General features: G+C 34.8%; 2 protein-coding genes and 1 long non-coding RNA gene across 3 annotated transcripts in view; 1 reads left to right on the top strand and 2 right to left on the bottom strand.

The window, feature by feature from the left end:
* Positions 1–18,680, top strand: part of LOC136809397 (sialin-like) — a 151,809-nt gene that overhangs the window by 48,734 nt on the left and 84,395 nt on the right. The gene's annotated exons all lie outside the window — the stretch shown is intronic.
* Positions 1,179–3,629, bottom strand: LOC136809390 (uncharacterized). Its single transcript, XR_010846972.1, has 2 exons — positions 3,258–3,629; positions 1,179–1,932 (listed from the first exon to the last, which is right to left on the bottom strand). It is a non-coding gene; the product is annotated as an uncharacterized lncRNA (long non-coding RNA).
* Positions 6,294–18,680, bottom strand: part of LOC136809388 (uncharacterized) — a 33,525-nt gene continuing 21,138 nt past the window's right edge. Inside the window, exons 2-6 of the mRNA XM_067065915.1 lie at positions 14,216–14,246; positions 9,224–9,323; positions 8,524–8,790; positions 7,523–7,845; positions 6,294–7,227 (exon numbers count right to left, since the gene is read on the bottom strand). Coding sequence (XP_066922016.1) covers positions 7,081–7,227; positions 7,523–7,845; positions 8,524–8,790; positions 9,224–9,323; positions 14,216–14,246 — 868 coding nt within the window. The 3' untranslated portion in view covers positions 6,294–7,080. The remainder of the gene's footprint in view (positions 7,228–7,522; positions 7,846–8,523; positions 8,791–9,223; positions 9,324–14,215; positions 14,247–18,680) is intronic.

The following is an 18,680-nucleotide window of genomic DNA, read 5'->3' as shown; positions in this document are numbered from 1 at the left end:
AATCGAATATTTCAATTTGGGAGGGGTTGGCAGACTTCCAGGCTATATTCTGAGCCTTATTGGACTATTTTTGAACTTTTGGATCCTGAGATCCTAAGGTCCTAAGTTTTAAGTCTAGTGTTAAAACTCAGAGTTAAAACTCTACCCTTCAAACCTACTTTAGAGCACTTACAAATCAATTGTGGTTTCAAAACTTCCCGGTGGATTTCCCTTTTTTCTCAAATATTACGACCATGATTGTACATGATGTAGCCCACAAAACTGTGGCATTTTATACATTTTCTGTTAGGCCAATTATCCTTGAGTCTGAAAATTCAAGAATCGCAATGAAAAAATTTGATAAAGAAGAAAAAGAAGACTTTTGCGAAGAAGAGTGTTTCAACTTTGAAGAGCTTATTTTCGACAAAGAAAAAAAATTTTGAAAGTTTTTTTGCGGTAGATGGTGTATCTTTTAACGAACTAAATATATATTTTCGGAAAGATTTTCTGAAAGCTTATTTGTCTCAAAATCTTGAAAATAGTGCTTTTTGACCAATTTTTTCATCCCAATTTTTCATTGAAAAACAGCCATAACTTTTGATGTATTAATTTGTAAAATTTTTCCGAAAAATTTAAAACAGTTCAATTCTTTGCGGACAGTTTGAAAAAACTTCGAAACAGAAAGGTTGATTACCCATTAAAACTTAGCACCTTTTATAAAAGAAGGCAATGTAACCATAGAGGTATAAAGAAAAACAGGAGATGAATTTGTCGGTTATTGGTCGTTAAAGTCTTTTGATTTCTTTTATGTAATAAATCAAAAGAAATTCTAGGCTCGCCCGACGAAATACGACTTTTTAGTACAACTCAAGTCTGTTCTGAACATTCTTACTATCAGCATCGAAGATTTCTAGCCTTCTAATATACGAGAATAAAATAAAATTTAGCTCCACGAAATAAGTTTGCGTTCATTTTTGGCATCCATTAAATTTTGTTTTGAAAAGATATTTTCTCTAGCCAGAAAATAACAAGAGCCACAAAGATGTGGTTAAATATTTCCTCCAATAGCTCAGAGCATAGATTGTAGTCGCAGTCGAACCCCACAGATTATCCTAAAGCCCCAACTTAGTAACTTAGATTTATTAAAGCCTTTATATTAAGCAATATCCGATGCAAAACAAAATTTAACCATATTCCTGCTAAAAATTGTCTTTATTTCATAGACATGTTCACAGATGATATAAGTCTAAAAACTTGTTAAAAAATTGCATGCAAATGATAACCATTTTGACACAAAGAAAAATGTATTTCATTCAACTAATATTGTTTTTTACCTTCATTAAGGAAATAAAATCTTAGATTTACAAGTTGATATTATTCTAAGACTCATCTGAGTAAGAAAGTGCCAAAATATCTTGAGACTGTCTACTAAGGGACTAATATGGAAATATGGCAATATGAATTTGGGAGATATCGAAATATGTTGTACACATTAGTTTCATATGAAAAACTTCCTTGTCATCAATATTTTAAACCACCATATTATACCATCCACAAGTAAAAAGTTACTTAAAAATGGATCTCCTTCTTTACAGATTTAGATTTCCAGTGCATAATATCTGTTACATTAGTATTCATGTGATAATATACCAAATTGTCAACCTTGAAATTGTCACATTTAGTTACAGTATTGCTGAATATTTACAACACTTTCCAGCAAACTTTTTTGTGAAATTTGTGTCTTGATAAACTAAACTACATGACATTTGTATCATTGATCATTAAATCACATCTTGGAACAATAGAGTTCCTTGGTTCAATTATTGCAAGAATGTTTATCTTTGTTCATATTCTCATTGTGTGCAACATTATCATTACATCATCGCCAGCAAGTTACATTGTATTGTCAGCTTTAGAGGTCGTCAAACTTTGTTGAATTTGTAATCCTGGCACCTGAATGTGAAAGGAAAGAAAAATTCAAAATTTCATAATGGGAAATAATCTCTTTACAGTAATCAATGCCAAATGTGTGGTCATTCGCTGAAATCTCCCAAAAAAAGGCTTTAAAAGGGTGAGACTCTGCTTGATGGTTTGAGCTATGTTTGCCATGCATATAAACTGAGCCGTTAAAGAAGTTTACGGGAACGTACAAAAAGGACCACAGGGTACGAACAATAAGGTACACTGGAAACATACAATAAGGTTCACAGGGAACATACAATAAGGTTCACGGGGAACATACAATAAGGTTCACGGGGAACATACAATAAGGTTCACAGGGAACGTACAATAAGGTACAAGGGGAACGTACAATAAGGTACAAGGGGAACGTACAATAAGGTACAAGGGGAACGTACAATAAGGTACAAGGGGAACGTACAATAAGGTACACGAGGAACGTACAATAAGGTACACTGGGAACGTACAATGAGGTTCACGGGGAACATACAATAAGGTATACTGGGAACGTACAGTAAGGTTCACGGGGAACATACAATAAGGTATACTGGAAACGTACAATAAGGTACACTGGGAACGTACAATAAGGTACGCTGGTAACATACAATAAGGTAGACGGGAACATAAAATAAGGTTCACGGGGAACGCACAATAAGGTACACAGGGAACCTACAGGGAACCTACAATAAGGTATATACACAGGGAACATACAATAAGGTATATACACAGGGAACATACAATAAAGGTACTGGGGAACGTACAATAAGGTACATGGGGTACGTACAATAATGTATACGGGGAACGGCACAATAAGATACACTGGAACAACGTACAATAAGGTACACGGGGAGCGTACAAAAAGGTACCCAGAAACACACAAAAAGGACCAACGGAGAGCGTACAAAAGGTACCTTGAAAGCATTCAAAAAGGACCATGGGTAGTGTACAAAAAGGACCACACAAAACGTACCAGGACCATGCCGACGCACTGGACTTAACGAACACCGGACTTATTTTGTCCGGTGTAGCGAAAGGATACTTTTTGCCACCGGACAAATACACCAGACAGTACGGTGCGTCGGCAGGGTCCTAACGTACCAAAGGATCCCAGAGAGCGCACACAAAAGATACAAGGGAGGGGAGCATACAAAAAGGTAAACAGGGAGTAAAAGCATCTATTATGATATAGTTTTCTTTTTAGCATCTGGCATCAAGGCTAAAAATGGGGCACTGAGAAGAGTGCAAGCTTTTCCAAGTTTTGACCATTAATATCTAGACAATATATACATGATGGAAATCAGAAAGAAATTTATGCTCACCTTCTTCTCAAGTCAAGATAGGAATGGATTGGATTTCCATGTGTTTCAGCTTCTTTCTCCACCCTTCTTCTTCTCCTTATGGGAAAAATAAATTCAGCACACACGAGAGAAACTCAGGCAGTCCTCTGAGCTTTACACACAATCATAGACCTTTTCGCCTTTGCGTCCGCCATATTGAATTGTATGCAAAAATTATGGTTGCCGAATTGCCGTGGTGAAATTCCCTTAGAAAGTATGCAAAACATATGCAAAAAGAAAGTATTAAATAAAAACTTACATGCATAATTGGCATTATATTAAAGTGTAATCTTGTAGAAGAAAGATTAAATTTGCTTCTCTTGAAAACTAAAAACAATTATATTCACTCATCTCTTAGAACAAGCACTTCCGCGAAGGTAAAAGACCATAACATTAGACAGAATCTCAAACTGAAAAATCACCCGCGAAGGTAAAAAACAATCCTTATTCGGCTGACGGCAAATTATTCTCCTGGGAATAGAGCCGCCAAATGATCAAATCAAAACATTGATAAAGTGTGACATCATAATTACTGCTTTCAGTTTGCGTGTTTTGAAAGTTTGATGTGTGTACTCCGTCTTCGTGGAATTTCTTAATGGCATGAAAACAGAATATGCAATGTCTTTAAGAACAAATTCCTAAAAGGCTTTTGTTGTTCTGTAAATATTTCCTTTTGGATTAAGAAATTCCATCATTTATTGTTCTAATGATTATAATATTTATTTATAAGATGCTTTGTTGTCTTTTTAATCTTTGTGTAAACTTGCATATGTTTTGCATAAATTCCAACTAAATCCAACCACGGCAATTCGGCAACCATAATTTTTGCATACAATTCAATATGGCGGACGCAAAGGCGAAAAGGTCTATTTGTTTTATGAAAAGCTGGTAAAAACCCCTGCCATATTTTGATAGAAGGATACTATTTTCTTCCTAGTCTGGAGACCATACTCTGTTACAAAAATATTTCTATCCTGTCAAAATCCCAACAACTTCACTGAAATACAGAGTATGGAATTATTGACTCGATTCAAATCACTTCAAATCACAAAAGAAAAAACCGTTATCTTTTCAAAACAATTTAAAAGCTCGCGCCACTTCTTGAAACAATAGAGCTGTTTGACGTCATACTTTTGTTTATCAAATCATAACAATAAAATATTAGCCAATCAAATTTTGCGCTGATTCTTACATCTTCAATAATTCCCGGCTACTATGTCAAAACTCTGATATTTTCTGCTCGAACTAAATGCTATACCTCAAAACCACACGGACATTGTAGCCGGGTCTCCCAGCTATTTTCTTCCCTGCTAAATCTTCGCGACGATTTTTAGTCACGTGACTGAAGAGCCTAGTCATAATGTGCAGCACGAATAAAGAAAACATTAACATCGAAAATGGACGAAGAAAAGACGGAAAAAGGCCGTTTTAACAAATATTCCCCTATAGTAGGGAAATATTTAAAAAGTTCTTTATAAGCACACACAATTTCAGACCCAATTTGTAGACAAAAAGTCGCTGGAGAATTTTGGAGGAAAGTATTAAGCAATAGGGTTCACCTTGAAGAAAATGTTGATCGAAAAATCTTGTCATTTGATGAAGGATTGCAAAGTTTACAGGCCCTTTTTTAGTTCAAATATTTTCTTACACCAATGTCAGAAACAATGAATCTCGTCTCATCTTATTTCCAACATTAAAGTTAGCCAATAAGATTTCACCTATCAACAAAAGAGCTCATTAAAAATGCACGATATATGAGATTATGAGCATGCATACCTCGTAATTTTTTTAATCGTAGGGCGAGCATGGTTACAATAGCATACTTCTCCTGTTTCTTTATACCTCCATGGTAACATATTATTAACGTCTTTTTAAAGTCCATAGCGTCGTTTTTGCAATTAAATTCTTAATTACTCTTCAGTGATTTGATTAAAAAGCAATTTATAAAGGCAATTCTTTGTTAAAAGTGTTAAAGAACCTAAAACATAACTTTTATGTTCAAATACTAAAATCAATTTTTTGACTATGGTCAGAGCCCTTAAGTGAACCCCGAGCAAAGTTTGGAAATTTATGGTCATACTCCGGTCATTAATGACATCATGTAGTCCACCCTCAGGCCCGACCCAGCCAAAAATTTCATATTTTTGTGGGTAGCAGATAAGTAAAAATATATTTTTCCTCAATTTTTAATCCGCCCATTCTCAACATTATCCATTCCAAATTATCAAAACTTTCCACAAACTACCAACATTTTTTATCAATTTTTTTCAATTGTGAAATCTCACTGCCCTTGCCCAGGTGAAAATTCTCACTCCAGTCAGATTTTGAGACTTCAAATCAGACCTGTGAAATTTGATCATTTACTATTTTCATCGATGCTATTTTCATAGTCACCCCGTTTGGTTTCAAATCGTAACCGGGCAAGTCACTGAATGAGACAAAGAAATCGTTAATATTTAAACTCGAATATGCAGAAACCTTTTTTATAAATCATTTCATAGTTTCACTTTTTGGTTAACCAAGTTGCTTTTGTTAATCGGAACCATTTCACAGGATTTACCTTAAAATGTCCTCTTAAAATATTTTGAAATTTTGCTTATAGGATTGTCGTCGTCAAAGAATGGAACAAAGGGTCCATTAACTATTGTCACCGCGGAACTCTTGTGTCAAACATTTTAGCAGAGAAAATTTTCAGTTCGGAAAATTTAGGTCCTGTAAACACAGACAGGGGCTCACAGCCCCGGTGTCACTTTTTTCCTCAGTGGGGATAAAAATTCCTATTGAAATCCCAATGGGGATAGAAATTATATTGTTCCAAGGTTGAAAAATACAATAGGGATGTTCTTGTAGAGCAAATTTTAAACATTGAATGTCGAATGAGGATACAGTAGAAGCCAATTTCTCAATAGGGCTGAAATTCCAAGCTATTTTCCCACCGGGGACGAATTTTATGCCAAATTTTCCAGCGGGTCTGTGACACAGGGGTGTCATGAGAGTGAAAAAGGGAAACGTAGTACGTACAGGTTTTACTATTAATGCCATGATTATATTTTCAATCAGTTTAGAATACAGTGCTAAAAGTAACCAGTAAGGTCCTCATAAATGTTGTTAGCAAAAATTTCATCCAATTATCATAAAACATAGTGAAATATAGTCAGTGATACAAACACAGTGGAAAAAAAGTACAAAAAAATAAAATTATCATAAACAACACATCAAATAGAATAAAACTTAAAATAAATACAAATAAGCTATATACAACTGACTAAAAGGAACCTTTATTATATATGAAATATCATTTCAAGGCTTGAAAAGAGTTTATATAAAAAATGAGTATCAACAATAATGACGTAATGGTTATTGACAGATACGGAGTCTCATTCTTGTGTTATTTTGAGTACTAAACATTAAAAAAGTTTGTTGTTATATTGTCCACTTCGGATCATAATAAATTGGAAAGGACCAAAAAAATATTACAATAAAATTACCCAATAAAAATAACCAAAAAATTTTAAGATAAAAAGTAAACAAATTTTGAATTTGAAACGTACAGATTTTTCTACGTTTCATTTCTCTTGCGATAAGACATTAGATAAACCGTTGACATAAAAGGACGCGTCGCTAGAAAGTTTGCAAAAGATGATAAAACCAATGCTTGATCGATAAGCAAGCAAAAACACACAGAAAAAAGACTCTGAACAGATTGGGACAGGCGAGGGGACAGGCGGTATAGATTATAAGAAATAGCGGCCTACATAGTCAACGGTCCATTAACGTCTTTCGCGAAGAGAGAAATTTAAGCCTCTTAGATGAGGGCTTTCTTGTCGCTGACGACAACAGCGTTATCAAATTCGAAATGGAATTCGTGTTTGTCGCCAGTCTTGGCTTTGGGTTTTTCGGTTGTGGTATCAACAGTAACGCTATCATCCATTGGTGCTTGGATAGACAAAGCCTGTACAAAAAGAAGAAAGTAAATATTCACGTCAGTGAGGATCTAAGCAAGGGCACTGTAATTTAGCAAAAACGAACCATTACAATAACTTCATGAAATTATGTAACTTCTAGATGTTTTTCTACGAATACGTTATCTCCAAGTAGGCATTGATAACTTCACGCAGAACACATCCCTTTAGATTAGAACGTGTTGTGCGCAGAATGGACGATCTGTTATTAAACCCAAAAGCAATCACATTTATGCAATAACCATAACTGAATACTTTGAAAAAAGAAATAAAACAATAACTTACACGTCTGGCTCTTCTTCGTTTGGAGCATAACCCACAGCAAATGACAACTGACAAAAGTCCAAAGAAACCAACGGAGAAGAGCAAGACTTTCGATCTCCACGATAGAGTGCGGTACCAACATTTAGCGGAGTGCATTTTCTCTTCGAAGAAAGTTCCGTTTCCATGGTGATGGTCATGGTGATGGTCATGATGTCGGCCATGTTTTCCATGATGGTGACAATGTTTCTTGTGGTGTTTGTGATCTCCATGGTGACGTCGCTCATACATTTCTTCTTCGTCGTATCCGAATCCATGTTTTGGTAAATGAGGCTTTGATTGTTCGTCTAAAAATTAATTTTCAACGTTTTAAACTCTCAAAACAACAACTAAACAACAACTAGGTGGCGGCGAATTCTCCTTCGTGTCCTATTGGGTGAAAAGTCTAAAGAAATCCGCCATAGCCGTATTTTATCTTGTATTGTTAAGCGGTTACTTTTTCGAAGCGGGCTACACGGCTTTTGGCGCAATGCAATTGGTTCTTTTCGCATGACGACGGGCTTACACTGTACAGAGTTGCCCGTCGTTAGGAAAATTCATTGTGACGTCACTTTTTCAAAAGAAAATGAACAATAATTTTTAATTTCTGACGTCAGAAATTATAACAGCTTTTTATCTCTTTTCACTTGTTTTTCCGCTTTATTTCGCAGATTTTTCCTGAATAAAGCGCTAAAAATCAATCGAAACTGAGGGAAACGGTTAACAAATACAATAATGACCGGTTTTTTCGGGCTGTACTGAAAATATTGCCCTCGGTCAACGCAATAACCTCGCAAGCTCAGTCGTTACTTGACCTAGGGCAATATTTCTCAGTAAAGCTCTCACTAACCAGTCATTATTGTACGGGATTCTGGCATCTTTAACAGGCCATGAATTGCAACTGTAGCAGGACTAAATTTCAAAAGAGCATCAATATGGAAATAGTTCGATCACTACATCACTTTTTGTTACGAAAGGTTTATTACCGCTGATAAACATTGGGTGATCATTCACTCTTGGTTTTTGATGGATTTTACTTTCAACCAACTTGACGGTGGTGATGGGTTTTCGGAGGCTGGATTCCCAAATGATTTGGTGAACATCAATTTGTTCGACCTCCATTTCACCGATACGAATAAACTCTTCTTCAACGTACAATCTTGGGACACCATTGACGTTAGTTTCTTCAACCATGATTCTGAGAGAGACAGCTTTACGTTTGGGTGGTTGACGGACGCCTTTGAGGATGTCAACTGTTAATCGTAAAAAGAGAACAATATGCATTTAGTTTAGAGTTTAAGTGTTGGCTGGTAACCATACTCCAAATTTACATGTAAGGTCTAGTTTCACTTGACACCGCTAAGGCTGGACGAATGGAAAAATATTTTTCCTACAATTTAATGATTAGAGACAGTTTTTCTGGAAATGTCAAGGATACATTTTCATTGAATCATGAAAAATTTCACTGAACTAGTTGTAATTAAATTTAATTTAATTAGAATTTACGACGAGCTATCGGAAAGTCATACCCGTTTAAGAGTAAATTAATGCTAATGGATTTTACTTTCCTATTATTGCTTTGAAAATGGGACAGTGCAAACCTCTTGATGTCATGTGATTTTAAGTATTTTCTTTCAAACATTACCCCATGTCAGTCTGAAAGCTTTGGTGAAGTAAATAACTTACTGACTATGACCATCATTTTAATTTGATGGATTTGGTTGTGAACCAATCTATGACCGTTGACGTGAACATTGCCTTCAATCAGATGAATACGAACTTGAGCCTGGAAGATAGAAAAAAAGAAAACCGATGAATCAAACCCATGTATCTCTTCCAGCAATATACACCGTCAGCCGAATCGAATACGATTTTCTAGTCCCCTCGGCGATGAAAATGCGAGATATAAATATAAAATATAAATTTCAAAAACAAAATCTATAAACCTTCATCAACCCACTTATAGTACACAGATCGGCCATGCTCACTTAAAAGTCTTTATATGTTTTTCGAGAGCTTTCAGATTCTACTATTGGCTTTAGCTTATATATAATGAGTTTGAAATTTTCATAAAAATTGGGCCCAGCCTAGGTTTTCAATGAATGGATCCGAAAAGCTATCCTTTAAAGTTTTCTGGGCAGCCCTTCTAATATGATACATGTGGTATTAGAAATATTAGGAATGTCTGGTCCAAATTTGGTGTTTAGTTTCAAATTTGCTGGATAGTTACACCAATCGGGCCTACTATCAAGAGAAGGCAAGTTCCCAATCTCTCACATAAATAAATTGTTCTTAATTTAATTGAAGTATTCTAAAAATTTCTTATGACTTTGAACGACAAGAAATTTAGCTTTAAAAAAGGAATGGTAGTAATATTTAGGGTGATAGGAAGTACTGAATTTTACATTTCAGTTACAGTATATGGCCCCCAAAACGGAGACGGCCCCCAAAACGGAGGTCGTCATTATAATGAGGATTCTGACTTGTAGATTTATCAGAATTAAACGATTTTTGTTTATTCTGAAAGAATGATCGATGGTTACACTTAAAAATGAGCATGTTTTTGATAGTTTGAGACAGATTCAGAATAACATATTTATGTCTGAAGGAAATATTTTAACACCAAAATTAGATAAAAATTGCATATAACTCACTCTAGCTCCTTGGATATTGAAAAAAAGGTTATGAAAATGGAGTATAGGAAACTTTCTACACCTAAAGCCGTTCAGAAATACAGTTACATCTGTGACTTTAGAGGATGGGTAAAAGATACAGCATCTTAAAGGTCAACCAGTATTTTGGGACCTTAGAATCAGCATTGATTTTCAAACCGAAAATTCTAAATATGAGAAACAGCAAAAAATATTGGAATTCCATTCCTATCAGCTTGAAATAATAGTTTATAACAAAAAATTAACATTATAAATAAAAATTCTCGCTGAATCAGCAAAAATGGCAAATTCTGTATTTTTTTTGCAAAATATAGGAGAAAAATACCTTAAAAGCTTAATATTTTCAGTTTCAGTTAAGCTTTTTTTCTAAAATTTCCAAAGCTTATTCGATACATGAATGGAACTATTTTCAAAAGAGATTGGTTTTCAGAAACTTGATTAAGACGTTGTTAAATCAGAATTGTCATTTTGAAAATTTCTAAAATTTCAGTTTGGACTTTGCAATATCGAAAATCTTGAAATATTTCATAAAAATCATAAATTTTACATCCATCGGGTCGTAAATTTAAGGGTAAACACAAATATGCTCATAGTTTTTCCCATATTACCACTGGGCTTAATAATTTGATTTTAACTACATCTACGTTTTGGGGGCCACAAACCTGCATTTTGACAACCAGGGGTATACTGTAAAAATTTTATCAAACAAATTTATGCCCAAAACCCTCTAAATCACATTTCCAAACTATGGTCAAAATTTTGTATTCATATAATAAATAATAAATAATAAATGGCTAAAATTGCAAACCTCCGTTTTGGGGGCCATTAAAAAAAAACTACCTATCTTTAAGCAATTGAAAAATATTGTTGAAATTGAAAATTTTGAAAAAGAACTTCCGGGAAATAAAGTAGAGAAGTTTTTCATGCAGTAAAAATTTTTGTAAAACCTCTTTTCCTCTAGATTTGAGAGAAATATTAAATTTGATCGACGTTTTGGGGGCCACATACTGTAAATGTTTAATGGAAATAACATTGATATAGATCAGAAGTTAGGGATAGTGAGTCTTCATTTAGTTATTGAAAATTCCATTAACTACTACAGTAATCAGAGAAACGAGAGAGAAAGAGAAACTTCCTGAATACAGTAACTGTTTATGAAGCCAGTTTCTTTTTAAAATGACAAACAAAGGGAAAATGTGTGTCATTAGTGGTAAGTAGCAATTTAGTAGAAATCTGCTTAGTAGACTTAAAATAAACAGTTTAAATTGTGGCAGAATATCTATCAGTTGAAAAGGGGAATGACTTGCAAAAAAATCTTGCATTATATGCAAAAGAGACTGAAAAGAGGAAGTTTAAATAAATGGCTTTATAAAGTTAATCTGATAAAACAAAAAAGGAATACAAATCACTAGAGAATGTCTTAGCAGATTTTTATAATGTCAATATCATCTTATGATAGAATAATCATATTTGATGGTTATAAAGAATTTTGAGTTGAGCATGTGATATTTGCATAACTTATATAAAACATTTTTGTTGAGAAATCATATTTTTCTTAATCATTCTAGAACCACATCAATTAAATAATTTATTAAACAACTCAGCATGAAATCATTTTTAAAATGGATAGTTAAAAATCTGAAATTAATACTGCGTGGGATGTATTGAATCACGTCCTTGGTTCAGCAAAAATAGCATATTGTACATGCACAATTTGAATTTTTAAGATACAGGAAATGTTATCCAAATCAAACTTTTCAATCTTAAAACCATACAAGGATAATGAAACTACACGTTTTTTTTTTATAAGGAACCTTAACTTTGCTCTGAGCCTGGAGTTCCTTATTTTTACAGAGAATTTCAGTCTCAAAGTTCCTTATCGAGTTCCTTACTACATAGGAAATTTTGAACTTTTTGCCCCTTGAAAGATCAAAATTTGGTCAAATTAGTCCCAATAAGGTACATTAGCTTCAAATCTACTTATTCTCAGCCTGAGCAGTTCCTTAACAATTCCTTATTTTTTGAACCATTTTCAGCCTCGAGTTCCTTATAAACGTGTTCCTTATAAAAAAAAAAACGTGTAACTTTTCAGAGGGCATCTAAGCCTTTCTAATGGTTTTTAAAATCATATTTATTTCAAGCCGTTTCCACACAAAACTTTACTTCAAAGGGGTGTATTTGCCTCTAATTATCAAAGGATAAGTTTAAAATTCCAGGGAAGTTAGTAAGAAAAGTTTGTCAGGTCAATTTCAAAAAGGCACAGCAGTGTGTCCCACTAGGGGTCAAAAAGGGTATTTTTTCTCCTATTTTTCATAAAAAAGACTTTTTTAACCATTATTTTTCACAATTCTTGAAGGGCAGCATCCGATAAAGGAACCCAAAAAGGGATGGAAAATGGTCTGTTTGTCAATTATATACCCCTTATAACTGCTTATAAAATGTTAACATTAATCTTCTTAAAATCCCTTTAATTTTAGCCAAGATTCAGGCTGCACATTTGCATTCTATTTCCAAAGCACATAAAGAAAAATTTTAATAGAAAATACTTTTGGTATATATGGTTTTTGGCTGTTATATACATATCCAAAATAGTCGAACGTGCGCAACGCACTGGGCTCAACTTCAGTGGCTTCAAATCATTCATAGGGCCAATTGTAGACCCCCAGATATTCACCCAATGAACAAGTGTGCCAAATTTCAACCAAATCCGATCATTTTGGAGGCCTGTAGACTGCTCCAAAGCTTTAGCCTCGTTTTGGCAAAAAACTCGTTCCCAGACCCCAAAAATCAAAATTTTTGAAAAATGCAAAAAGCACCCCCAGATATTCACCCAAGGAACAAGTGTGCAAAATTTCAGCCAAATCGAACAATTTTTGAAGTCTCCAGGCTGCCCCAAAGTTTAAGCCTTGTTTTGGCGAAAAACTCGTGCCCAGGCCCCAAAAATCAAAATTTTCAAAAAATGAAAAAATCACCCCAGATATTCACCCAAGGAACAAGTGTGCAAAATTTCAGCCAAATCAAACAATTTTTAAAGTCTCCAGGCTGCCCCAAAGTTTTGGGACATACACACAGACCTAGACAGACAGACACACACACATTCTCAGATTCTAACTCAACTGAAGTTGAGAATATAACCATATTCTGAGTCTTAAAACTCATGATATAAGCCAGCGGTCCGAATATGCTCTACTGTACATTTGTTTTCAAATTGTTTGAAACCAAGCTTTTTTCAGTATTAATTTTGGTCAATTTGGAAGGTATATAATTGGAATTTAGATACCCAGTAGGTTACCAAGCTTGAAAAATCAAGAGATATGTCGTATTTTGCATATTTTTGGGCTTCTATCCAATCCTCCAAAACTAAATGATAAACAGACACGAAGGGGTCGATTACTAGGGTTGGTAAACAATATCATGCTCCAGGATGCATTGTCTCTTATCTTCCCCCTATTTTGTACTTTCCTATCTTCTATCCTGACTTTCTGACTTTCTCAAGCGTTTCTAACTGTTTTCTAAGTATTTTTCTGAAATTTGCCTGTACCAGTGAAATAGGTCTCTGACCCCGGCTCGAACTACCAAATGCAAGCAACCTACGTTTACAAACCCTATGCCTAACTGATTGCGCCAATGAGGCACGGTAGAAAGTTGTCTTTCATAAATACTTTTAGCATGTAATTTGCAGACCTTAATTAGCAAAGCTCCCAGCCCTACCGGTGCCACTAATACAAGGATCCGTACGGTTAAGTCTCAGGGTACAAATGTCCCTCTAAGTGACTTTCAAGCTTAATGCTAAACCCAACCCCAACCCCATGTTAGCCTCCACTGATGCAAGTTACCTGATCTCACGGTACCCTTCAGCCCCAGCAGCCCCCCTCCCTTTGGCCATGGTCATGGCATGGACATATAATAATTTTCACTTAATGAATTGGTCGACCCTTAATAATCTAGGAAATTTAGCAAACAAACACTTCTATGTTAAGAAGGAAGATGTGGAGAAAAATCTTACCACAAAGCGAATGTCTTCATTTGGTTTTTTCTGTTCCGCCTAATCTTGGGTCTTTGCCTAATCTTGGCGCCTTGCCGAGTCTTGGTCGAGCTTGCCTAATGATGGTCATCACGCGCTACATCAAGAGCGAGTCGAGTTCTAATTCAACCGCAAACGAATTATCGATAGTAGCATAGTACCGATAAGTTCGATGTACTGAGGAAGAACTCAAACTTTGGAGAAATGTAATTCAATTAATATAACTTTCCGCGGGAAATAATTACTTGTGGTTCAGAAAACTAAAAAAGACGCATGCATTGAAGACAAGAACAACATTAGGCAAGAACAACGTTGCCGAACGATGAACGTTAAGTTACAGAACAAACATTTGGCAAACAAACCTTGCCGAACGATGAAACTTAAGTTACAGAACCAACATTTGGCAAAAAAACCTTGCCGAACGATGAAACTTAAGTTACAGAACCAACATTTGGCAAAAAACTTTGCCGAATGATGAAACTTAAGTTACAGAAGCAACATTAAGGAGGAAAAACGTTGCCTAGCGATGAAACTTAAGTTATAGAACCAACATTAGGCAAAGAAACCTTGCCGAATGATGAAACTTAAGTTACAGAACCAACATTTGGCAAGAAAAACGTTGCCGAATGATGAAACTTAAGTTACAGAAGCAACATTAGGCAAGAAAAATGTTGCCGAACGATGAAACTTAAGTTACAAAACCAACATTAGGCAAGAAAAATGTTGCCGAACGATGAAACTTAAGTTACAGAACCAACATTAGGCAAGAAAAATGTTGCCGAACGATGAAACTTAAGTTACAGGACCAACATTAGGCAAAGAAAAAAAAAATTTTGAACGATGAAACTTAAGTTATAGAACCAACATTAGGCAAAGAAACCTTGCCGAATGATGAAACTTAAGTTACAGAACCAACATTTGGCAAGAAAAACGTTGCCGAATGATGAACGTTAAGTTACAGAACAAACATTTGGCAAACAAACCTTGCCGAACGATGAAACTTAAGTTACAGAACCAACATTTGGCAAAAAACTTTGCCGAATGATGAAACTTAAGTTACAGAAGCAACATTAGGCAAGAAAAATGTTGCCGAACGATGAAACTTAAGTTACAAAACCAACATTAGGCAAGAAAAACTTTGCCGAATGATGAAACTTAAGTTACAGAAGCAACATTAGGCAAGAAAAATGTTGCCGAACGATGAAACTTAAGTTACAAAACCAACATTATGCAAAGAAACCTTGCCGAATGATGAAACTTAAGTTACAGAAGCAACATTAAGGAGGAAAAACGTTGCCTAGCGATGAAACTTAAGTTATAGAACCAACATTAGGCAAAGAAACCTTGCCGAATGATGAAACTTAAGTTACAGAACCAACATTTGGCAAGAAAAACGTTGCCGAATGATGAAACTTAAGTTACAGAACCAACATTAGGCAAGAAAAACGTTGCCGAATGATGAAACTTAAGTTACAGAAGCAACATTAGGCAAGAAAAATGTTGCCGAACGATGAAATGAAAGTTAAGTTACAGAACCAACATTAGGCAAGAAAAACGTTGCCGAATGATGAAACTTAAGTTACAGAAGCAACATTAGGCAAGAAAAATGTTGCCGAACGATGAAACTTAAGTTACAAAACCAACATTAGGCAAAGAAACCTTGCCGAATGATGAAACTTAAGTTACAGAAGCAACATTAAGGAGGAAAAATGTTGCCGAACGATGAAACTTAAGTTACAAAACCAACATTAGGCAAAGAAACCTTGCCGAATGATGAAACTTAAGTTATAGAACCAACATTAGGCAAAGAAACCTTGCCGAATGATGAAACTTAAGTTACAGAACCAACATTTGGCAAGAAAAACGTTGCCGAATGATGAAACTTAAGTTACAGAACCAACATTTGGCAAACAAACCTTGCCGAATGATGAAACTTAAGTTACAGAACCAACATTAGGCAAGAAAAATGTTGCCAAATGATGAAACTTAAGTTACAGAACCAACATTAGGCAAGAAAAACGTTGCCGAATGATGAAACTTAAGTTACAGAAGCAACATTAGGCAAGAAAAATGTCGCTGAACGATGAGACTTAAGTTACAAAACCAACATTAGGCAAGAAAAATGTTGCCGAACGATGAAACTTAAGTTATAGAACCAACATTAGGCAAAAAAACCTTGCCGAACGATGAAACTTAAGTTACAGAACCAACATTAGGCAAAAAAAGCCTTGCCGAATGATGATCCTTAAATTGGAAGACCCACATTTGGCAAAAAAAACCGTGCTGAATGATGGAAATTACTTAAATTATTTTCGCGGCTTAGCCTATCCATGAAAATTGAATAATTTGTGGGGAATTATATTTGTGTTTGACTAGTTTTCAAATGTTTTGCGTTTTTAAATTTCATCATATTTAGGAACTACTTTATTGCGATAAACTTTCGCAGAGATTAAATTTCGTGGTTGAAATTGAATTGCAATTGAAAAATTTCGCGGGGACTTAATTTTGTGGATGGCACTATATGTGTGACAATATTTCACAATTTCATTGCCTTTACTGTCAAATCATGCACGTTGCTCGTTGAAATACGTTCCGATGGGATTTAATTTATCGGATTTTCGCGGACCACACCCAAATCCTTCTTCTAGTTCTTCTAGTTTTTATATTTACCCAGGAATTTCGTGTCTGGGAATTTATATTTCGGTTATTTATAGTTTATTTCGCCATTTTGCCTAATTTTTGGGCTATATTCTACTTTTATTTTTTACCGACCGACCCTACTTGTTGACTTACTTGGCCGGTAAAACAACAAATTAATTTGGCCTAAGGCGAGACCTATTTGATGGGGGGGCCCTTTGATTCTTATGATTTTTTTGATTATTTGAGTTTTACGGGCCCGATCGACCCTAAAATTCAAAAATTAAAAATTAAAATAAAAAGTGATTTTGGTAGTAAATTTTTGTGTTCCTAGCTTTACAGACTACTAAATTTTCAAATTTTTCGAGGTTTTTTAGATTTTATGTTACATTTTTCATTTTATCCATGAATTCGACCTTTTTGTGCCATTTTGGTTTCTCTTTTGCATTTTTGTCAAGATGTAGTAGTTTTTGCTGAATTTAAGATTTTATAGGTGAAATTCAAATTTAATTTTTATTTTTTCGCCGACCGACCGACCCTCTTTTTTGGGTAGCTTGGCCCGTAAAACAACAAATTAAATTGGCCTCGCGTAACCAAAATTATTCACTTTTTCATTAAATTTATTATTATTCACTTGGTCGTTAAATTTTGAAACAATCTTACTATACTAAATGAATTTCATATTTTTTTTCTGTCACGCTAAAATGGTTAGGTCAGTGTTTTTTACACTTTTGGCAAAAACGTGACGGTTTTTCTTGAATAATATAAGTTTGAACGAGTGTTTTGGGATGAAATCTTCCAAAAAGGTGTAGCACACGAGCTTAGGGCTTTGGTTTTGGTCCCAGGAGCGAAGAAGGATTCAATATTCCAAAATATTAGATTTCATGAACTTTGGAATTATGAGAGTTACGTGGCTCTTGGATTTATTCTGATGGTTTCAACATGTCACACGATCTCCCTATTTTACGAAACAATGATGAAGAGCACTTTTGGATCCAAAATTCCATTCGAAAAACATCTCTGAACTTGAACAATTATAAAAGATGCATTTCATCGCTAAAATGGGCTGATTACAATTTAAAATCAATCAAAACTCACTTGCACTTAACTTTAAAACATTCTCAGATACCAAAAAGTGCGGTTTCGCGAGCGTTTTAGGATTAAAAATTCCAATTTAAAGCGATGGAAGTGGTGCACCCAACCCCAGCCCCAACTTGTCGTAAAATGGAATTATTGCCACCAAGCGGAGCGTAGGTGGTGTAATAGTTTCGCAATGAGTGAGAGGCGGGTGAAAATTTTTCGCTGTTTTTTTTTTTTTTTTGTCGTCTTTCAGTTTCCGTAATACGGAATAGTACTATGTTTCACATTCCGTAGTTTGTACAATCGAATCGAAAAGTATCGGTGGACGGACTTTCTAAATACTCTGATATATCAAAGTAAGGTTAACCACAAAATAATAGTACGTTTTATTATTTATTTTTCTTATAATATAAACATCTACTTTATAAGAATCAAATCAATAACTCTTGATTGAAAGCAATATACCTTTCGGTAATTAGTTCTTAGAAAGTAAATAAAGTATGGCGAAAAAGATGATCATATTTATTTTCCAAGCCGAAAACTGAATGCCATTCATGAAATTCAAAAAACATTTGGTACAAACAGCAAATGATTTTGTCTGTACGCAGACCCAGTATCTACGGCTATTTTCAAAATTCATTGCCGTAGAGGGTCTGTTGTCATCACAGATATCTAAGCCCGAAGGGCTAGATTTGCAACTTTAAGCTTTCTCCAGCAAAAAAAAGTGAAG

The sequence above is a fragment of the Clytia hemisphaerica genome, unplaced genomic scaffold, assembly GCF_902728285.1.
Source record: "Clytia hemisphaerica strain Z4C2 unplaced genomic scaffold, Clytia hemisphaerica genome assembly, whole genome shotgun sequence".
NCBI classification, from domain to species: domain Eukaryota; kingdom Metazoa; phylum Cnidaria; class Hydrozoa; order Leptothecata; family Clytiidae; genus Clytia; species Clytia hemisphaerica.
Note: the sequence above shows the minus strand (reverse complement) of the source record. Positions and strands in the feature narration are given on the sequence as shown.